This window comes from Mytilus californianus, unplaced genomic scaffold, assembly GCF_021869535.1.
Source record: "Mytilus californianus isolate M0D057914Y unplaced genomic scaffold, xbMytCali1.0.p SCAF_1, whole genome shotgun sequence".
In the NCBI taxonomy this organism is placed as follows: domain Eukaryota; kingdom Metazoa; phylum Mollusca; class Bivalvia; order Mytilida; family Mytilidae; genus Mytilus; species Mytilus californianus.
The window spans coordinates 67,493,316-67,518,178 of NW_026262581.1; the positions used below are offsets into that span (position 1 = coordinate 67,493,316).

At 31.7% G+C, this 24,863-nt stretch overlaps 1 protein-coding gene across 1 annotated transcript; it reads right to left on the reverse strand.

The window, feature by feature from the left end:
• Positions 1 to 23: 23 nt before the first annotated feature.
• On the reverse strand, positions 24 to 18,122 carry LOC127707152 (COMM domain-containing protein 7-like). Its single transcript, XM_052211788.1, has 9 exons — positions 18,016 to 18,122; positions 14,286 to 14,339; positions 13,462 to 13,564; positions 12,645 to 12,701; positions 10,573 to 10,610; positions 9,270 to 9,360; positions 7,558 to 7,607; positions 856 to 904; positions 24 to 305 (listed from the first exon to the last, which is right to left on the reverse strand). The coding sequence occupies exons 1-9, from the start codon at positions 18,100 to 18,102 to the stop codon at positions 229 to 231; spliced, it is 606 nt and encodes a 201-aa protein (XP_052067748.1). The 5' UTR covers positions 18,103 to 18,122; the 3' UTR covers positions 24 to 228.
• Between the last annotated feature and the right edge of the window lie 6,741 nt (positions 18,123 to 24,863).

Genomic DNA, 24,863 nt, shown 5'->3' on the forward strand with positions numbered 1-24,863 from the left:
TGTCAAAAGAAAAAACAAAGCAACAGATTGATGATTTCTTTTATTTTAAGCATCCCTTATCTTCCAATTATATTAAGAGTGAGATTTTTTGCTGTTATCATTTCTCTTGTTTCTTTCTTCTTTTTAAATTTAGGTGGGAGTAAAAGAGAACATCACAATAAAATTGATTTACATACAGAAATATGTATAACTATTTACAACATCCTATTTATCACATTGCACGTATCATCAACTCAGGTATTCTAGACTTGCTTTGGCTTTCTCCATTTCATGAAGGAATGAGTAAAATTGTGGAAGCGTTAACTCTGTAAAAATAAAAATAAAGTCATAAAATATATGGTACATGATTGAGAGTGATGTAGTAATTGCAAACTGTAATTTTATTAATTGTAATTGTATTTTTTAAATAACTTTTGTTTTCAAGAAAACTGCTTTAAAATATATAAAATTCTCAATAACTTCATATTTTATATAAAAGTCATTATCAATATAACTTATAAAATACTTAGTACACAAAAAAACTTAAACAAAAATTGAAATATTAAATAAAGGTCTTATTATCTATCTTCAAAGATACAATCTATATATCTAGATATAATTCAGTAATAAATGTTGGTTTCTGTCTACAATACTTTTTGTTCTTTGTTGAAGAACAAATCAGGCAATTGGTTTTCTCTTATCAATTGTGTTCAAGGAAATCATATCATATAGGTTTTTTTAAATAATGATGAATAGCAAAGTATGGCCATAATCTATATGGTAGTATTTACATTACAGTTTTCCTTTAAGTTACAAAATTACTTTGCACTGAATTCAGACAAGATATTAATGATTCCCATGGTACATTAAACTCACCCATATATGTATTTTTTATCCCATTGCCTGTATTTATAGCCAACTTCAACTAAAATAAATTACATGTATTTTTTTAAGTATTGATATAAATGTATTCTTAGTTCAATATGGACAGAAAGTCAATATCAGATGTGAAAATTCAATATTTTAAATAAGAAAATTGTTAAAGACCACTTTAAAATAATATATATAATCAAGATGGGAAAATTTAGACACTTGTATAATTTATTTTGTATTTAGTATAACATAACAGATTAGATTCTGTCATTAAAAAATGTAAATGTTTATTAATTGTTGTTCAATGAAGTTAGACTGCAATCTTACTATTTAGACAATGAAATGACAAATTTTGTCCTGTCATTATTAAAAAATAATACCGTAAAATTTGCAAATTTTCGGGAGGTTTTAATGATTATTAAAATTCTTAATCCATTCTAAAATCAATCCAGTAATTTGCTGAATAATGTGGAACATGTTGTGATTATAATAATTAGACTGCTCTATTTGATTTGTGGCTTTCTTAAAGTTTTAAAGGGCAGCTAGAGGTCACAATCAGCATGAAATCTCCGGAAGGGGGCGCACATCAATCCTTTTGTGGTAGGGGCAAGCAGCTAAGACATCTAATTACAAACACTTTACATATATTTTAAATAACAAAAAAAATATACCCTACCATATTTTTTTTACCCCCAAAAAATACCTATAGCTCTTATGATTACACAATTTTATGGAGTGATAATTAGACTTGACAAATAGTCTATGCAATTAGCACTAAAGATCTGATCTGTTTCAGATACTTATGGTTCAACCAGCAATATTTTTATATATTTCCATCTTTATTGCTTGATCTTATCATTGTAAATGAAGCTTACTAGTGACCTATTCCAATGTCTCATCCCTACCACTCATTACAAAGTAAGTGCTCATTCCCCTGCCATCTACTGTTCATCGGGATTAAATGTTATGTCCTTATGTATAATGTCGACATATTCTGGACCAAATCAATTGTTTTTATTGGCCTATCAGTTCTTCAAACATGCATGTTTAATATTTACTTAACCTTTGAGACTCTTTGCAATAAAAAAAAAATGCTCTCCACCTGGAGCAGCTGGATACAGTTGGGGCAAGTATAGACACAATATTCAAGCTTGATACAGCTCTGAATTTGGATAGTGATTAAATATTTGACACATTATAGATTTCTGACACAGAATAAATGTGGTCAGATAACTTAAAAATTTGAAATGGGACATTTAATCTACTTAATTGTCCAATATCCAAAATCTAATTCCATGGTTAGATTCAGCATAAAAAAAATAAATCAGGAATGTGTCCATGGGACACAGATGATGCCCCTGCTTGCATATAACGTTAAAATGGGCCATAACTCAAGAACTGTAAAAGTGACACTACCCAAATTTGAACTTGATCTGAGTTTTGTGGTAATAAGCATTGTTTATAAATTTCATAACATTTAGTTGACGTAAACTTAAATTAGAGAACAGAGACCAAAAATTCAGCAATTTTTCCATTTTTAAAGGGCATAACTCTAGAACAGTAGAAATGACACCACCAAAATTCAATCTTTATCTGTGTTTTGTGGTAATTAGCAGTATGCATAAGTTTCATAACATTTGGTTGAGGCACACTAAAGTTAGAGAACAGAAACAAATATTTCAGTAATTTTGAGATTTGTAAAGGGGCATAACTTTAGAGCAGTGAAAGTGACACCACCAAAATTCAAACTTGATCTGTGTTTTGTGGTAATAAACACTGTGGATAAGTTTTGGTTGAGGCAAACTCAAGTAAGAGAACGGAAACAAAAACATCAGCAATTTAATTCATTTGTAAAGGGCATAACTCTAGAACGGTAAAAGTGACGCCACCAAAATTCAAACTTGATCTGTGTTTTGTAATTATAATAAACATTGTAGATAACTTTCATAACATTTGGTTGAGGCAAACTAAAGTTATAGAACGGAAACCAATTTTGGGACATACGGACGGACGGACGTACGGACAGACAGACGGACTTACAGACAGACAAGGGTAAAACTTAATGCCCCCTCTGCTACGGCGGGGGCATAAAAACCATGAATCCAAACAAAGTTTAATTTTGGACCCTTTGGACCTTAATATGGACTAATTTGAAAACAGGGCCCAAAATTAAAAATCTGAATGCACAGTTACATTCAGCATATCATAGAACCACAAGAATTCAGTATTTGATGAAATCAGACAAAGTCTTATTTTGGACCCTTTGGACCTCAATGTAGACCTATTTAAAAATGTCCAAATATCCAATATAGTAATAAAATTGAGAATGGAAATGGGGAATATGTCAAAGAGACAACAACCCAACCAAAGAGCAGACAACAACCGAAGGCCACCAATAGGTCTTCAATGCAGCGAGAAAATCGTGCACCCGGAGGTGGTCCTCAGCTGGCCCCTAAATAAAATAGTGTGCTGCTTCAGTGAAGATGGACGTCACACATGTTATACATGTAAGTAATACATGGTAAAAACCTCAAACAATTCAAGACTTTAAATTAATCCTCATTGAAATTGGTTAACAGATTTGTATTTTATTTTCAATTGAAGATTTCTTGCTGTTGTGCAGTACTTAGTAAATCTGTTTACAAACTAAATATAATAATTTACACACCCTGTTTGGTGTGTATCTCCTGCCATATCAGTATTTGTTGTTTCTTTATATAGATCAGAAATAATTTATATGTTAGAAACAGTATTAGAAAAGTCTTGTTTTTGGCCCCTATTTGGCCTCTAGTTTCTTAACGATTAAAGCCATAACCCACAAAATCGACCCCAATCTTAGTATTTGTCCCAAACCAGAAAAACCTTGTTTCTCCCCCCTTTTTGTCCCTTATTCCTGAACAGTTTGAGCCATAACCCCCAAAGTCAAACCCAACCTTCCCTTTGTGGAATGGAACCTTGTGTTTCAATTTCATAGAGATCCATAGACTAATACTTAAGTAATTGTCCATTAACCAGAAAAACCTTGTTTTTCACCCCTTTTTTTGCCCCTAATTCTTGAACGGTTAGGGCCATAACCCCCTAAGTCAATCCCAACCTTCCCTTTGTGGTATGGAACCTTGTGGTACAATTTCATAGAGATCCATACACTTATACACAAGTTATTGTCCGGAAACTAGAAAAATGCCTTTTTTGGCCCCTTTTTGACCCCTCATTCCTAAACAGTTTGAACCATAACCCCCAAAATCAATCCCAACCTTCCTTTTGTGCTATTGAACCTTGTGGTACAATTTCATAGAGATCCATTCACTTATACTAAAGTTATTGTCCGGAAACCAAATGTCTTCGGACGATGACGACGACAACAAAATAGCAATATACATGTACGAACGCAAATTTTTATATAAAAATCCATAGGATTAAATGGGAAAGCCAATCAAAATCAAGATTATATAGACCATGTTACGCATACAACTGAAACAAAATAAAGCATTTCATAAAGGGCATCCTATCAAGATTGTTTTTTCAATATTGTCAAGCAGTTTATGAGAAGGGGTGAAAAAAAAGTTCAAGAAGGACATATGTGGCACTACAACAACTAAGTATACCACAGTAATAAGCACAGTATAAGGAATAACTGTAAAGGTTTCCTAACAAAAATTATTAGTTTGAACATATTGGCTTTGTATTTTCAGATGTAAAAGAAAACTGACAAATCAGAGTTCAATATTCCTTGAGGGGACTAAATTTTTCATGTGACAGGTGAACTTTTCATAGAAGTCTTTTCAAAAATTATAATTTGAAGTTTGTTTGATATAATGATATTAATTCAATAGTTTCAGAAATGAAAATGTGGTCTTTAATTATTCCTATGCATAGGCAATAAATTTTAAAATTGACACATCAGAATCAGAGGTTTTTTGGTCCCACTTAAACAAATTGAGAAAGGCCCCTCCTTTGTTATCACTTCCTAATCAAGTAATTTCAAGGGAGATGATAAATGACATTTCCAATAAGGTTCAGTGAAAACATAAGAAAAATCACTAACTAGCAACATGTATGACACCAGTACAGAATATAATAAAATGCTCCGCTGGGGCGCAGCTTGATACGACCGCAGAGGTCGAACCCTGAACAGTTGGGGCAAGTATGGACACAACATTCAAGCTTGATACAGCACTGAATTTGGATTGTAATTAAATATTTGACACAGCATAGGTTTCTGACACAGAATGAAAATGGTCTAAGAACTTAAAAATTTTTAATTTACCAATTCAAACCATATTATTATCATTTGCTTTTATATATAAATCAGAAATAACCAATTTAAAATGGAAAATTTTAAAGAAAAAAAAGGGAAAAAAAATCCCCCCCCCCCCCAAAAATTTTTTGAACCCCCTTATGATTCATAACCGCCAAACTCAATCCCAGCCTTCCCTTTGTGGTATGGTACCTTGCAGTACAATTTCAGAGAGATCCATACACTTGACCACAAGTTATTGTCTGGAAACTAGAAAAATGCTTGTTTTTTGGCCCCTTTTTGGCCCCAAATTTCTAAACGTTAAGGGCAATTACCCCAAAACTCAAACCCAGCTTTCCCTTTGTGATATGGAACCTTGCAGTACAATTTCATAAAGATCCATACACTTACACACAAGTTATTGTCCTGAAACTAGAAAAATGCTTGTTTTTTTGCCCCTTTATGGCCCCTAATTCCTAAAATTTTGAGGGAATTACCCCCAAATCAATCCCAGCCTTCCCTTTGTGCTATGGTACCTTGCAATACAATTTCAGTGAGATCCATACACTTGAACACAAGTTATTGTCTGGAAACTAGAAAAATGCTTATCTTTGGCCCCTTTTTGGCCCCTTATTCCTAAACGTTTTGGGCAATTACCCCCAAACTCAAACCCAGCTTTCCCTTTGTGATATGGAACCTTGTAGAACAATTTCATAAAGATCCATACACTTACACACAAGTTATTGTCATGAAACTAGAAAAATGCTTGTTTTTTGCCCCTTTTTGGTCCCTAATTCCTAAAATTTGGAGGCACTTACCCCCAAAATCAATCTCAGCATTCCCTTTGTGATATGGAACCTTGTGGTACAATGTCAGAGAGATCCATACAATTACACACAAGTGATTGTCATGAAACTAGAAAAATGCTGGTTTTTTTGCCCCTTTTTGGCCCCTAATTCCTAAAATTTTGAGGGAATTACCCCCAAAATCAATCCCAGCATTCCCTTTGTGATATGGAACCTTGTGGAACAATGTCAGAGAGATCCATACACTAACACACAAGTTATGTCTGGAAGTTACAATAATGCTTATTTTTGGCCCCTTTTTGGCCCCTAATTCCTTAACTGTTGGTACCATAGCCCCCAAAATCAATCCCAGCATTCCTTTTGTGGTATTGAACCTTATGGTAAAATTGCATAGAGATCCATTGACTTAAACTAAAGTAAGAATGCGAAAACCAATGTGTCTTCGGACGACAACGACGACAAGGACGACGATGACGACAACGCCAACATCATACCAATATACGACCACAAAATTTTTTTGTGGTCGTATAAAAATGAAGTAGGTGTGATATCATTGCCAATGAGACAACAATCCAACAGAGTCCAAAATGATATGGAAGTAAGCAACTGTAGCTCACTGTATGGCTTAAATGTAATGCAAAATTACTACATGTATCTTCTACAGAAATTCTCTGATTATTAAGCTGACAAATTATAGTTTTACCTTCAACTTTGAGAGATGCTTTTCTTATATCTTACGTGATTACACCTATTTTGACAGTTTTTTCACCTACGTTAATTTATGATCCAGACAAAAGTTTCCATTTTGTAGATGTATCCTTATTTACTATATAGTTACACCAATTTAATTTTGAATCCATCTTGAATCATAGAAATATGGGTTTGAACCGACCTCCAAACGATCCATGATTCTGTAATGAGGAGTACCCAAATTGCATCCATGCTTATATTCACATCCTTAAAAATCGAATAACAGATGTTTTGTTTTATTTCTTTAAATATTTAGAACAATTTGACATTAGTCCATGTTTACTATTCATTTTTTAAGAAATGGATGCTTGTAACATATTTTATTTGCTCATTTTCAAAAGATGACTTTTTGTGGACGTCGCCATGCGACGTTCTGTAGATTTTACTTTTTCTAGTGAATACATCATCTGTTGATATATACTGTGAACGTTTTGTGTAAATTTAAATATAGCCTACCTATGTTGAAAGACCTGTATAATGTCAAATCAGGAAAATACAAATTGTTAAGTCTCAAAGAAAACTTGTAAGATTTCTGCTGCTATTTTTGCTAAATAAGTGCAATTTGGGTACTCTGACGTTAAATATCTAAGCAACCAGATTACAATTTTTGTCAATATACATACAAAATATAGTTTTCATAAAAATTACTGAAAAGGAAAGCTGTTGTTGGAAAATGTAGAAAAGAAAGCAACAAAAAAGTTAAATTTGGTGTATTATTCACATATCTAACTACATGTGTACTTGACTAAGCTTTAAAAATAATATTTGATTTCATAAAGAACGATTCTTATTTTATGAATAAATTCCAAAACTGATTAAGCACATCAAAGTAACTTCTTTAATACATGCTGTTTAAAATTATTTCTACATTACATTTTGTATAAAAGTATATATGCATGTAAAGTCACGTACCTGTAAGAATGTATTCCCCACCTTGTCCACCTGACTGCTTGCAGCTGTTACTGTAATAGTATGATGTAACTTAATCAAATACTTCCGTATGCAAAAACACAGCGTAATACAACAGCTTTCAAATAATTGATGATTCTTATGAATTATACTTTTCTTTTTGAACTACTACATATTTGACAAACAGCCAAAATATTAGAATTATCATAAATTCATAACTTAACATTTTATCTAATGATAAATATAATCTACCAAATCAGTAATTAATCATGATATAGTATTTTAAGAGTAAAAAGGAACATTCAGTCTTCAACAAAAGACAGGTATCTTTACAATATGTCAAGCTCTAAATTGTCCTAAGATTATAAAAGTTTATCAGAAACAATGGACAAAGATTTGCAATTTAAACCCAATTTGAAAACTAATGAGAAAAAAAATGGCTTTTTTAAAAAAAAACACAAATACATTATAATCTCTAAATATCACGGCTGCATACTTTAAAATGAAAAAAAAATTAAAGATACAATTTATGGGATATTTCAGACAAATATACATTCATATGATCATTTAAAATTAAAATGAACTAGTTGTGTGAAGCGCAAATACATGTAATGTTACTGTAAACTGGCAAGTTTTGTCTTATTTTGGAGGTAAGAGTTGAAATGAGAAAAAAAATTAACCGCAAATATTTCAGGGAAATCTGATTCATAGGATGAAGACAATACATATATGAACTTATACCAATAAAATATGTGGAGAAACAATAAACAACAACAGGTGTAATAGAAGACAGAATATATCACAAATCTTAACTGTATTTCTTAATAAAAGGCCATGTTAAAAATCAAAACTTTAACTCATAATAGTCTAATACAATTGTAGAAATCTCAAACAAAAGGACATTATTGATGTTGTTTTTTAAACAAAACTAGTTACAGGTTAATGACACCTGTCAATCATTTTTAAAACATTGTATATGCTACAAAGATCAATAAGATGGAACAATAAGTCAATTGATAAATAAGCAGTAATACTCGCATCTTATTTAATTTATTCTTCTCTTTAAGTTATGTATGTGTTCTTACAAGCAAACACATGCATAGCTTAAAGTGAAGAATTAAGAACGAGTAAATAAGATAGACCTTGCCATTTCCTGGTCTCGTACAATAAAGTTTATATTATCTGACAATGACCTAAATTTGTATATTAAGATGTTATCAACGGAAATTAAAAACCAAATGCAATATCAAAGAACCTATGAAAAACAATCCATTCTGAAACTTAACCATGAAAATCAATCCTAATGAAATCAATATTTATAGAGGCTACTATAAAAGCATGACATTTTTACAATATGATAATTTAAATTTCCTACAGTATTATGTTTAAATACGCGTGAATAAATTGCATAATAATGAACAGTACATACAAATAATTTGAGGGGCTGATTTTTTCAATGCTCTTGAAATTAAAATTTTTTCCTTTATTCAATTACGGTTAAGGTTGACTTTCTTCTCAAAGGGAAAAAAACATGATGGTCATCTCGGCGTAGATCTGATGTACATGCAGGTGATAACAAGTATTGTGTCTTTAAATTGGACATGTATACACATTTCGTACAAAATGACATATAAACGATGTCAAACATGTTAACCAATCCCTTCTGCAACTTTGCTACAACTAAAGGGATGATAATGAGAGTAAAATGACACTACCTCCAAATTTCCATTCCATGTCTACAAGCTGATTTACTGTTAATGTCTGTCCTAAAGCACCTTTAGATAAGGCTGCTAAATTGTTGTTCCACTACAAATAAAAAAAAAACTGAATTTTTAAAATCAAAAGTGTATCAAGCTGAATCTTTGAATTATGGACAGAAATATTTGGTTTATTCTATTTCCAATCTATCAAACACGTTTATGCTTTCTTTTTTGTTAAAAATTATAGTTGAGAATTAAAAAATGTACACTGTTTAAAAATTTTACACAAAATACTAAGCAACAAAATAAATTAATATTTCATTTTGTGCATTATATCTTTTGATCTTACTTTAAGAAGAGGAAAGTTTACATGCTGAGAAATAAAACACTGACAGAACAGGAAGTATGGTAAACATAAATGATAGAATTTTACAAATTCAAAAATATCTAGTTCATGTCATGATATTTCCAAAAAAAAAAAAAAATAAAAAAGTGCATGTCAATATGCTTCTTCTAAAGCAACGGACTATTCAAATTTTCATAATTAATAAGAATAACATAAACCATTTTTTTTTTATTAATATTATTTAATTCAAAAGCCCTGTGACCCTATTCATCATACTCTGACCCTAGTCATCACATTCTGACCCTAGTCATCAAACTCTGATCCTAGTCTTCACACTCTGACCCTAGTCATCTCACTCTGAACTTAGTCATCATACATCATAGTCTGACCCTTGTCATCATACCCTGACCTAGTCATCATACTCTGATCCTAGTCATCATACTCTGACCCATTCATCACACTCTGACCCTAGTCATCATACTCTGACCCATTCATCACACTCTGACCCTAGTCATCATACTCTGACCCAGTCATCACACTCTGACCCTAGTTATCACACTCTGACCCAGTCATCACACTCTGACCCAGTCATCACACTGTCCCAGTCATTACACTCTGACCCTAGTCATCACACTCTGACCCAGTCATCAAACTCTGACCCTAGTAATCACACTCTGACTCTAGTCATCACACTCTAACCCTAGTCATCATATTCTGACCCAGTCATCACACTCTGACCCAGTCATAATACTCTGACCCAGTCATCACACTCTCAACCTAGTCATCAAACTCTGACCCAGTCATCGCACTCTGAACTTAGTCATCACACTCTGACCCTAGTCATCAAACTCTGACCCAGACATCATACTCTGACCCTAGTCATCATTCTCTGACCCAGTCATCACACTCTGACCCTAGTTATCACATTCTGACCTTACAATTTAGTGAGCTAATCTAATATAAAACACAAACCTGCTGACAAAAATAATCTGCTTTTTCTTCAGACAAACCTAAACAAAAACAAAAATCATGACAGTCAAATGCATATATCTAATATTTATCATAGATAAGTTTATGAGTTAATGCCATTATTATTGTCATAATAAATCATCTGTAAAATGTAAAGGAGTAAGTTGGGTAAGGGTCATATTTGGCCCTTTTTATTAAGTTTAATGTTTCAAGACAAAAAATGTTTAAGTTGATTAAAAGACATTTAAGAAACTTAAATTAAACTAGTTTTGTCCAAGTTTTATTTTAAAGTGTTAATTTTTATCTCCCAAGTAGGCCAAAAATGGTGATTTTACTGAAATTAGACCAAATTTGTCTGGATTTCAATCAAATTAAGGCCTAGGAAATATAGAGAGCAGGAGTCAACAAACTAAATATTCAAGTCAGATATGTAAAATGTTTTAATAAACATTATGTAAAAAGATCTTTTTTTTCGACGCATTGAATTTTCGGGAAAATCAAAATGAGAGCTACTTGTGACGTCATGAATAAAACACAAGTATGTAAATTTTCAACAAAAAGACATATTTCTTAGCTTGTCATTGTATTAGCTATGATTCATTGTGATATTGGTCAATAAATCCTAATTTGAAATGTAGCTGGAAATAAGGGCCATTTTAAGGCCTTATCGAACCTACTCCTTTGAATACAAATTTTGCTACACATATTTAATTTTTTTCACTCCAGTTTTACATATGTTTCTAAATGATGAACTATCATGTAAACAATACTGAATTATATATTACTATAATTAGTCTAAATATCTCTAAGAATCAAAGGGAAATATATTCACAATGATGAAATTATAAAAATACTGTGGATTCATTTATTTTCGCGGGTATAAATTTTCGTGGATAGAGAAAAAAAGACATTTCGTGGTATACTTAAATTCGTGGATCGCTGATTACAAAAAAAAAATCAGATACGTAATTCGTGGATCGCTGATTACAAAATAAAAAATCAGATATGTAATTCGTGGATTTCTTTTTGATTTAGGAGATCATATAACCTCCTTGATTGATCAATAATAAAACAAACAAAAAAGAAGGAATTCATTGAAAAAGTTTTGAATTGTCAAAATCCTCGCTTGGTCATTCTAGGTTAAAGTGTTCAATGAAAACTTCTATTACAATAATGAACAGAGACAACTAATTATTTGTTTGTTTTACAATTTATAAATTCTTGTCGGAATTTTATAAAGCATTCAAAACTCTATGATTGAAAGCTCATTTCCCTAATCACGATATAATAAACAGTCATATAAGTAAAAGGTGTGAAAATAAATGTTCCTGTCATAAACAATATTGCCTACAGGCAATATCCCCGTACTTAATCCTATTGATTTTTAACCACCAGTAAACCAAACTATGACACGGTAATTAACAACTTGCAGTTATTTTCCATGAACAGTTTTAATCAATTTTAAAAAGTAAAGTATCACTGATATTCGATATATTTATCATTGATTTAATCAAAATACTTGTATCTTCTTTCATTAAAAACATGTGTTATGTTACAATGTTTATCGCTAGTCAACACTATACTAGAACTGCATAACATAACCGGAAATAAACATCCAACTCCATACACATTTCTCGGGATTATTCTTCGTTGAATTCCTAAATTCGTGGTTCGCTGTGACCCAAGAAACCCACAAAATTGGTATACCACGAATAAAAATGAATCCACAGTAGTCCACTTGTCAACTAACGACTTTGTTTACAGTATTTGAATGCAGATATTGTGAGAACGTGAAAAGGGAAGATTGTGTCTAGTATTTCTTACAAAGCTTTGCCAGTTACAGCCAATTAGGTTGAAATGACTGGAAAATACAAAATTAACATAATCTTCTGGATTTCAACCATAATTAGGCCTAGGAAACATAGATCAAAGAATAAACATACTCCTTTCAGTATTAGGATCATTTTTGTTTACAAATGAAGATTTTTATAAAAGATAATAGAAATTTAAACTACACATTTACATGTTTAATGAGTAGTGGCATCTTTAATGACAACTTTGGTATAAACATTTACCTAAATTGACAAGATCTTCCTTCAGTTGGGTAACATTTAAACTTTTCTTTAGAGCCCCTGAAATTATCAATTATAAAAACAATCAATATTACTAATATGAAACTTCTACAATTCATTCTAAAAGACATGTTTCTTTTGTTTTTATGCCTCATTGACGTACACATCACATCTTTTTTTATTCATAACCATGATTCCCTTTGCATTCTGGAAATGAGCAAAGAGTCACCAGTTAAAAGTGTTATTAAAAAAAGTGTTTTTTTATATGAACAACATTCAGTATCAAATAATATCTACTTATTTTGTGACTTTATCAGTTCTTGTCATAGCCTGCTTAATTGTTCTATTTAGTTACAAATCAAATATTCCTTACAACATTTAAGTCTAAATCAATGGAATAGATTAATCTTAAGAATTTGATATTGAATTACACAATTTTTTTAGTTCACAACTTTTTTTTTTAAAGTCAGGGCAACAATCGTGTCTGACTGCTTGTAATTGTGTTCTTCACAAATGTGGATCTATCACAAGCAGGGTTGTACCAAAGACTTTAAAGTTAGTATTTGATGACTCACAATATAGAAGTCACAGCAATAACATGTAAACTCACAGTTTGGTAGTCTGACATGTTGTAGTTCTGACAGCTGTTACCTTGTGAATTAGCATATTTTAAATGTGACTGAGTGTGTCTGTCTAGTACAAGGTCAGGTAAAGTGCACAACAAACAATCTTATGAACTTTTTTTCTGTTTACAATTAAGAAGAATGATACGTTAATTACTACACAATATCATTTTCAAAAGTCATCTAAAATTTCTTACCATTTGGGATTGCTATCAAACTTTTAAATACACCTTTTAAAGCATTGCTGTTCACACTGTTTTGTTCTGCAAAATCTTCAAGTTTTGTCATCAACCTGGATGCCTAAGTCAAAAAGAACATAAATGTACTTTTTCTCTATAAACTATATACCTAAGGAGAACAGAACAAAAATGTATGACCCATGCAATCCTAGTTAAAAACCTCATAAGGGTTGGTCTAATGCCATGTCTTATTGCTTTTAGGTTGTTTTTTTTTTATTTGTAGAATTAGGTGTTAATGGCACATCTTTTGATATAGCATCTTCGTCTTTTTAAAATTTGGGTCAACCAAGAGGTCATATGGTACACCTTAATGTATTTTATACTTTTAAATACTCCCTTAATAACTTAATAATCAATACACATATACATGTTGATGAGTGTATGTTTATGATATGGGTTTCTTGTTTCTCCTTTTTTTTCTGTGTATACTATGACTTTTTCACATGAGTATTTGATTAATGGAGGTCAATTCTCACATTTTCTGTTTGCTCTTCTGGATTATATTCCATTTTATTGCCCAGGAACATGTTGTATGTAATGATTTCTCAAAATATACATAACAATTCTAACATATATATATTCAAATTTGTTTTTATTTCTTTATTTCATTTTTCAAACATTTACACACATTTCTTATATTACACAGGCCTAGAGACATAAATTTCCAGCCGAATATTTTGTTTTATAAATGTTCAAATTTCACAATGAGCACTAAGACATATTCTAAGTTATTTCATTATTTAATTATTTTTCACTTAATACATATTTCATTTATGGATTACCTTTCCTGGTTCAGACAAAAATTCTAAGGAATATTCTACCAGTTCATTGAATTGCTGAAAGTAAAAAAAATAAGATTTACAAAATCTTTTCAATGATACTGAATGTGACAAGCCTCTGCTCTACTCACAGGCACTTGTCTCTGAAAAAAACCATATCATCATAGCATGTGTTATATTAAGGTATATAGGTAAAAAAAAAACCAGAGACAAGTGCTTGTGGCTCTACTATCTGTTTTGATCATAATTAAGTCAAGAAAGGAAATTTCTTCCTCCAAATATTGACGGTGTGAATTTTCATAACAAACACTGAGGATTCAAAAAGATTTATAGAGCAAAGAGTTAAACAGATCATTATCATATCCTTGTAAGCAAAACAGCATTATTATATCCTTATAAGCAAAGAGTCAAACAGAGCATTATCATATCCATGTAAGAAAAGAGTTAAACAGATCATTATCATATCCTTGTAAGCAAAGAGTCAAACAGATCATTATCATATCCTTGTAAGCAAAGAGTTAAACAGATCATTATCATATCCTTGTAAGCAAAGGGTTAAACAGATCATTATCATATCCTTGTAAGCAAAGGGTTAAACAAATCATTATCATATCCTTGTAAGCAAAGAGTCAAACAGAGCATTATCATATCCTTGTAAGCAAAGAGTTAAACAGCATTATCATATCCTTGTAAGCAAACGGTTAAACAGATCATTATCATATCCTTGTAAGCAAAGAGTTGAACAGATCATTATCATATCCTTGTAAGCAAAGGGTTAAACAGAGCATTATTATATCCTTGTAAGCAAAGAGTTAAACAGATCATTATCATATCCTTGTAAGCAAAGAGTCATTAAATAATGTAATGTAACAGAATATTGAACCACCTTACAGATTTTATTCTAACATTGATACACACTCAAGATATTTCATTTATTTCTTAATGACAGGCTTCAACTATTCAACAAAGTTAAACTTATCACAGAATTTTTACTTCTACTGAACACCACAACATATGCCACTAATGTGGCAGATTTGTTCATACTTCAGATCCGAGATTACCCCATATTTTCAGTGGGGATCTTGCTTTTTAGTCTTTAGTTTTCTGGGTTATGTACTCTTCGATACAACTTTCAAAAAGATGACTTCAGCTCCCTAGTGAGTAGAAACTCCCTATTGAGAAAAATTCTGACAACCAAGTTGTAGACTATTGTACCAACCGGGAGATATATACTTCACATGCAGGAACTGCTGGAAACGTGTAAAAACAAAAAATTATTTGAACCTGGAATAATTTTGAATTCTGGAAAATTGATAAGAAATCTATGATGAAAACTTTCTCAATTTAGGAGGGTTAGCCATGCATGCATTGCTAAGGAGGTTACTTACCGGTAGTTCATATTGAAATATCAGTGAAAGTAATATTAACCTTAGCCATGCGCACATGGCTAACCCTCTTTAGTTTTGTGTTAGTTTTCATCATACATTTCTTATCATCTTTCCAGAATTCTAAATTAATCCAGATTCAAATAATTCCTTGTTTAACATAAAACAGTTGACACAAGAGATGTCTTGATCACTTTAAATTTTAATTTTTACCAATCAACCTTATTTTAAGAAGTAGAAATTTAAAAACAAGCTTAAGGGGAGTAACTTGAAATTTATTTTGAGAAAAATGGTTGAAATAAACATATTATTTATAACCTCAGGCTTAGGCTGAGGTAACAGGTATTGATTAACAGTATGTTCGACACCCAAGCTGTCAAGTGAAACCACTAAATTGTCAAAATTTTCTGAATTTGCTGGTAACAAACTACCTTCATCAGTGAAACAAAATCAATATCAGGGAATGACATTGATCATATAACAAAAATGAAGACAAACAAGTTTTTGGGGTAGAAATATCTAAAAAGTGGAAGACTTAAATTTTAACAGGAGGGGCAGAAGAGGGCTTGAAAATTGTGACATTTTGACTCCAGTGTGAAGAATCACATGTATGAGAACGATATTATTAGATTTATTGTAAAATTCATTAGTGATAAGTACCATGTTAGAAATGCTTTGTTGAGTAATAAATAACTTTGATGTACAATTACCACCTCCTCAGTCTAGGTTATACAAATATATTAATTATTTGTTATTGAAATTTTTCATTTTAATTTGTGAAGAGATATACAACATCTATAAGTATATATATATTTATTATATACTTAGTAGTAAATACAGATAAATTGTATGTGTAATACAATCATTGGCAAGCGTGCTGTATCAGCCACCCGTGATGATATCGATATCAGCACGGTTGCAAAGGCTTTATCACACCTTTAATCTGTATGACGTCACATCATCAATTGCAGTCACTGTTGCAAAGGCTTTATCAAACCCCTAATCTGTATGACGTCATGTCAAAACTATAATCTGTATGACGTCATTTAAAACCTCCTTATCTGTATGACGTCATGTCACATAAAAAAAATCTATGTGAGGTATATGTATATAATAAAGTGTATATGATATGGCTTTTTCAATATCACACACCATATCAACCCTCAACCAATATAATCCCTCGAGCAGAGCTCTTGGGATTATATTGGTGTCTCGGGTTGATACGGATGTGATATTGAAAAAGCCATATGATATTCTCTATATAGAACATTTGGTGTCTGTAAATACATCAAACTGGCTGGATAATCTTGTGGTAGCTAAAATGTAGCTCACTTCATTTGTGAGAGATTTTGGGTTTTATTCCTTGCCAAAAACCAAAAGACTTTAAAACAGGTATTTACTGCTACTTTGTCAAGCGCACATACATACAGAATTTAGGTTAAAAGGCTAATTGACTCAAAGTCAGAATAATGAGTTTAGAGTTACAGTAAGGTTTGATTGTTGGTAGCTACACATCCAGTGGCAAATATTTTATGCATGTTCAGGACGAGGCTAAGGTGACATGATAATAAATCTTCCTACAGACTTTTACCTTGTGAGCTAGGAAATCAGCAGTCTGACTTAACAGATTGGTCAAAGCAGGGTTCATGTGTGTATATTATCATGCCATTGCCCTAAATATGCTTGTCATATTTTCCATAGGAAATTAAGAATCTACCAATCAATCAATCGGTCATCACTTTACCTAATCAGAAAACTTGCCATTTAAATATCATAGTCACTAGGACAAGTTCAAGGAAAATTTTCAGTAAAATTACCATGAGCCTGTTCATTATCTCCATCTAAGACGAAGTGGTGATTAGACGCTCATGATGATTGTTAATCCAAATATATGTACAATAAAAAAGCAATAATCCTGACGTCTTTTGAGGATATTCTTTTTTAATTTAGATTTTTATAGATCTATCACTGATGTTGGAAATAGTATGATGTCCCAGGTCAATGCAAAAGTTAGCCTTCCAAGACATGATAAACATTTGGACTAGATGATTATTTGAATAATAAAATACTACAATAAAAAGGAACCGAAACGACAATTTCTTATTTGTTAAAGGAACTGTGAATTACATTTGTTTGAAACTGACGTCTTTTGAGGATATTCTTTTTTAATTTAGATTTTTATAGATCTATCACTGACGCTGGAAATAGTATGATGTCCCAGGTCAACGCAAAAGTTAGCCTTCCAAGACATAAACATTTGGACTAGATGACTATTTGAATAATAAAATACTACAATAAAAAGGAACCGAAACGACAATTTCTTATTTGTTAAAGGAACTGTGAATTACATTTGTTTGAAACTTGTTCAGAGTCTGTATATCTGTAAACATAGATTCAGGGGGTGTTTCCTTGCTGAAATGAAAAGTAGCTGCCATTTTTATAATCACATGACTTTTCTACGGATGTGTCTAACAACCAATAAATGTATATAAACAAAAAAATGGTCACGTCCGATTAACAAGCGACACCATCGTATGAAAACAGGGCAATTAAACAGAGTAATGATAAGAAATAAAAAAAAATGCAAAACGGAAAGCCAATTAAATATACGGAACTTAATTATTGCCCTAAAGTAGTTTTTATCCTGAAGTCTCAAAATCTGCGAAAAAAACTTCGGAGGTTTGTTTTAGTAAATAAAGCCGCACTGAGGACGTCTGCTTCTTATTGCTGGAAAAAGGTTATGGGTCCGTACCTTCCGTACAATACTTTATTTAATGCTTACAAAAATGAAAAAGAAAATTTGATACTTCAAAGTTAACTATCTTGATCGGTTTTTTTTTTTCTCTACACTTTGAAGACCGTTACCACCCTGCCGTGTCAAAGAAAGCCCACACCACGCATGTGGCGTTTTACACAGTGTCATGATATGCTGTAATGTGCTTTGTTTTGGTAGCAAATCATATCGATTTTAATGACATACAGTTTTGATCCTATTGGGTATAAAAAAATGTATATTTTCAGTGAAAAATAACACAGTAGACTGCATTTTGGCAGCCGCAACGTATAATCAAAATTGTATCATTTCGGCTTCTTTACTACCGCTAATCGTCCCAAAAATGCATGTAAGAAGTCCTGTTAAGCATCAACCGATTAAATTTCTTAACACCGGAAAAAATTTAAATACGCCAGTCCAGCCATAATCACTGAAACTTAAAGCAAATGTTATAAAAACAGTGAAAGAAAATATTTTACTATAATGTTTAATAAAGCACTATAAATAAAAATGGCATGTCATTTGCACTTTGTGAATACCAAAAGATATTCAAAATTGTTTTGTTATATACTAGTTTAAAATGTATGTATATCCATAGCAAGTACAGTTTCAAACAAAATTTTCTAAATTTCAGTTTCTTTTCCAATTGGAGACTGGCGCAATTGAGAACTTTGTCTTTCTTGGAGTTTCATCTTTTTCTGTTCACCCAGGACAACATGTCGGAGTTTCTGTGCAGCGCTATGGTCATCATAACGGAATGTGTCATATATAACGGTGTTGATACTAACAGATAACAGACGTGTAACTACGAATTCCCAGCATGACCTCTTCAAATCAGCAATGTTAAATTCAACAGCACAACAAAGAAGTCCAACAACAGTTGAAGCATCCATGGTAACTGATCCACAGTGTAAAAACAATAAAAATGAATAGAACACTTCGATGTCGTAACTTTCAATTATTATGGTAGTCTTGTGGCTACTTCCGATTTTCTTCTCATCTTTTGATTTCTTCAATTTTTTTTTTGTGATTTATGCATTCCCGCGACTGCTTTACGAACATGTCAAAAAAAACTCTACTTCTTGTACCAAGAATCGACTTTAATCCATACACTGGAATTCTCTGTGCTCCAACAAGAAACATGACGTCACATAAGTGCGGCATGGACAGAATATAGCGAATATTATCAACCACAGTCTGTATCTTTGTAACTTTCATTGAATCATCGGTTATCTGTATATCATCAATATCTTCTAAATCGTCGCAATCGTCGTCTGAGGAATCATCGTCTGCTTCATCTGATGAGAAATCTGAATCGTCTGATGAATCAGTGTTAACCATTTTAGTTGTAACGGTTTTCTTGTCGTCTTGGTTTTCATCGGAGACATATACAGGGGAATCATATCCAGATGAAGCATCATCGTCGCTGTCGTCCAGATTCAGCAACGAAACCTTTTCTCCTAGCTTAGAATTGGGCGTACTAGTAAATAAAGCCATCTTTATATAAAATCGTGTGTGTTCGACTGTTGAAATTGAATAATTTTGAAATATCTAAGACTGGAATTTATATACAAAAGTCAACTGTAATTTTGACATTTTGAGTTTTGATGTGTCAGGTCGTATAGTGACATACAGACTGAGAGACAACTTTAAGGAGTACAAGATTGCATACTGAACTCGGACATGTGGGCTTAGGGTAATCAGCATGTCAAATAAAACGTCATGTCCTGTAATTGAATTGTTAACTATGATTAATCACCTTTTTTTTCACAGTAATCAGTGGAAGCTTTTGTAATGAATTTTCAAATACAAGCAAGGATTTGTACAGTGAGATCACTGTACAAATCCTTGATACAAGTAAGTAGAGTAAACAAAACAAAAGAAGATAAGATACGAAAGCGAGGATTATTTCCACTGTCAACATAAATTTGTTTTATTTAGGAAATAGAGTCATGTATAGAAAATAAAACCGTTAACATTTAAAAAATCTTTTTGTAAGAAAACAGACAAAATCTTTCGTTTTAGTTTAAACGATATATTATTTTTCCAGAGTGCACAAGAAGTAACAAATATACAATAAAAACATAAGGGTTCGAAAATAAGAAAACGTCTTTACATACATCCGTCTCCCTGCACAAGATGATGCTATCATGAAATCATTATTTGAATAGGTTTCTGGATCAAGTTCAATTAGATAAATAAAATATGAATGAACATCAATTAGCAGAATTAAACATTTTTTTAGAAAAAACAATCATGAAATACTGTAAAACTTCAAAAATATTTTAGTTTCCTCGTGATTTTATCTGTAATTGTATCATTCACAGGGACAAAATCTAAAAGTTGTAAAATTTAGCTGGAATTTGAATATTGAATAGTCTATACCATATTTATGTACTTATTGCAATTTCATAAAATCAAAATGTTATTCAGCACTACATGTTATCGTTGAGTACAGTTTGATACACAATTGCGAACTTGTACATGCTTTTAAACAAAATGGCGCGTTAATATCATTGGTCAAATTTACGATTCACTCCAAAACTCCAAAACCTAAAGAGATTGACTAAAGGGTATATATTGACCGAACAAGAAATATATCTTAAAAATCTCACAAATTTTATCATTTAAGTAACGTCAAATTGCCTAAACGCAAAATTTCGTACCTAAAAAGGTCGGTTTTCTGGCCCTGTGGTGACTGCAAATAATAATTATGCCGTCTGTTTAGACGATGCACGCCATAATATTGTTTGAACCTCGAAATACACAGTTCTATTAAACCTTATTATTTTATGCGTCCATCGTCGTTCAAACTAGACCAATTTCTTAGCACTGAAAATGTCAAAGATTTGTGTAATTTGTGTAAATTCTTTTTTAATGCATTTAATCAAAGGACTGAACTGTTAATGGACAATGATTGATGATTATATGCTTCTCTGATGTATTATGCCATTTTATGTTATAAATATATTTGTACTTATTCTTGTACTGATAAGCATAATGTAAAGTAACAAAGAATTAAAGAATTCAAGATTGAAAAACTATAATCAAAATGGCCATTTCCACGTGCTTAAAAAAACGCATTCCTAATATAAATTCAACTGCCACTAATCGAAATTCACCTTCAAAATTTATCACATTTTACAATTGTGTTAAAGGAGGTAGTGCCTCTGAAGATAGATTGTTCAACAAAAGAGCACGTGGATATCCACAAATATTCCTGTGCAATGCCAGGAAATGACTAACCTGCTCTAGATTATCTTCAGATAATACTGTTCGGTCATCAGTGAACGAAAGAACTTTTTCTCTCTCCTTTTCATATGACATTACTTTAAAAAATCCAAAGACTCATTTATCATGTAAAATGAGCAAAGCCGAAATGTAGGATTCAATATGTAGGGCAAACTGGACGTGAATTTTTCAAACAAACAGAAGAACATCTATACAGATACCGCAGACCTAAGAAATTCAAAAGTTTAATTTACCAACATTTAGAAAAACACATACACAATATCAAACTTTCAAAATTCAAACCACTTCAACCCGTCTAGAAACAATCAGAACAATCACATAAACAGTTTGAAGATTCCCGTAAAATTTCATAACTGTCTTGGATTCAACGACTACAGACAGCGTATCCCCTAGGTCTAAATGACAATATCAAGGGCCAAGGGAACATATCTATAAAACTTCTGACCACTATTGACATCATGACTATTATTGATAAAAGACAACGCAATAATAGATATCATGGCAATCGAATTAATCGCAATCAACGAAATAAACATCGTTCTAACTTTACATCTATTTTTTAAAACAATAGTAGACATCAATTATCATGTAAACTGGTTCAAATGTCAATTATCAAATTACATATCATTTATAACGAGTGTGATACAATATCGTTTTTCCGTCTTAAATATGAGTGTACACGTATCATTACAACTTTTTGTCACCATATACTGTTCCCTCAAATTGACTAAAATGAAGATCATAAAAGGTATTCTATAAAAATAAAATACATTAATTGAGGTATTGATTTTATTAATTTGTCTAGTATTTTTAATGAATCTACCGTTCAAAACTGTATACCTCCATATTTGGATAACATAGAGCCACCTATAATTTCTTATTCGTAAAAAACAGTAGAAGTTTGATTTTTACATCGCGATGACCGTGAGGGCATTCCGATGTATTGCTGTCGCCTAGATTTCCATTGCGTAACATTCGATTTGGGTTTTGTAACCGATCAATAAACATGATAAAAACGCGGATATTAACGAGTGCAAAATAATCTTCAATGAATACTGATAAAAATATTTTTGTTTAGAACATAAATTAATAATATGAAAATGTTTTGTCGTTAGATATATATATATAAGTAAAAAATCATTGATAATATCTAGGAACACGTACCGAAAAATTGTGTTGAAGCATGCGGAAGAATATCTCAAGAACGTTTGCGACAATCCCGGCAAGGACCGGTAACTCTGCATGGAAGATTGTTTTTTTGCGGGAAAATATGAATGCCTACTCATATCCAATCTTTTAGAAAAATCGAATTTTTACAGAAGAGTGCCCACCATGCACTTGCACTGCACTATTACAGGAATAGTAGAATAGATTGATATACAAATGGATGAAAATTATATATACATGTAACTGTTATATTAATATAATATATAACAACAAACCAGTGTATACTGATTTGTATCACTACAATATAATAGTTATGACGGTGAGGTTGAATTTCCTGTCATTTATTCATTATCCACGCACGAAATTGTCATAGAAAAAAAATATCTCTGTACATTAACCTCTGTCAGTTTCAGGTATAGAGATGTGATTTTTTTCTGTGACAAGTGCCTTCAAATAAAAATGACCATCCACAAGAACTTGCGGTCATCCGATGTTCAGTACTTCAGTACTTTGATTAATTATACGTCAGCTACACCAGACGTCAGTATGGAATGCTCATTCAACATGAGACTGTGAAACATCGAAGTTTGGATATGATCCCTACGGCCATGTAATTACAGGGAACCTCAACATCGTTCAAGACCGAGAGGTTATAAACTTTCTGAAAAAAAAGGACAAAAATGTCGTACAACGTCAAAATAAATTGGAAAGAGTGTCGTTAGGTGTTCAAAGATGTTTTTTTCATCCTATTGTAAAAAAATGTTTAAACGAGAGAAATATGACAAAAAGTCACTTAATTCCTATTCAAATAAATGTCTGAATATTGTTTATATTCGCATATCACATTTCGAAAATAATTTAGAAATAAATAAAAAAAAAAAGTAATGTGCCCATTTCTAGGATTAAAAACGAAATTCAAGTACTCACAAAACGTTTTGTGTTCGTACTGGCCGACAAAGCAGCCAAAAATGTGGTGGTAGTATGACGTAAATAGCACACGGAAATCCTTAAGAACGAAATTATACATTCAACTACATTCAATGCGGTGCGCTCCACAGAGAGTCAAATAGTAAATAATCATGTCACTACCACAACTCAGCTTAAGGCCTCCTCTGAACATTTGAAGATCCCCACTATGTATAATAATGGTTGTATAAACTACACGACAAACCCGTAAAATATTGTTTCATTTTGGCCTCTAGTAAGTGTTCTACTACTAATCTTTCAGTTCTTTTAACTAGTTCCTTAACTACTTTCTAAGAACTTATCATTAGCTTTTGTAATAACACATATGGAAATAGTGGGATTTTAAAACTATGTCGGAGTTTAAAGATTCTTTGGATGTTTGAATAAATTACGTGCTTTTGGTGATCCCTTTGATTCGATTGACAGTTTTGCCTTTTTCACTCTTTATAGTACTCTTTCTCACAATCTTATCAAACAAACGTTTTCCTATTTAATTAAATGGTCGTTTGAAAAATATAATTGCAAATTTATTTGCTGCAACTCATATAAAGCCTTTTTCTTTAATGATAAAGTTAATAATGCTAGATATACTTACTGGATGTGTGATGAGATGATTAAAGATGTAAATGTTCTCCTTGACAACATTTATGTACGTTTCGGCCATAAAGTTTATCGACAGGTTGTAGGTATTCCTATGGACACCAATTGTGTACATTTAATAGCAGACTTGTTCCTGTACTGTTTTGAATCATAATTTATGGCCAAACTCAGTAAAATCCCGTATTATTTTCATTTGATTGATAAATTCAACAACACTTACAGTTATCTTGATGATATTTTTTTCGTTAAATATCAAGAATTCTCTAAATATTCTGCCGAAATATACCCAAAGGAACTTACTTTAAATAAATCAATTATCAACAGCAATAACTGCCCTTTCCTAGATTTAGATATTTCAGTTTTACTAGAGAAACTCTACACAAAAGTTTACTTATCAATCCTTTAGATAAACTTGCCAATAAGGTTGCCAATTCAACG

Coding starts and splice junctions, on each gene's coding strand:
- LOC127707152 (XM_052211788.1), bottom strand. CDS start 18,102: ATGGCAGCTACTTTTCATTTCAGCAAGGAAACACCCCCTGAATCTATG. Junction 7,608..9,269: donor CATGGAATGGAAATTTGGAG/GTAGTGTCATTT, acceptor ATACTATTACAG/TAACAGCTGCAAGCAGTCAG. Junction 905..7,557: donor TGGGGAATACATTCTTACAG/GTACGTGACTTT, acceptor AATTTATTTTAG/TTGAAGTTGGCTATAAATAC.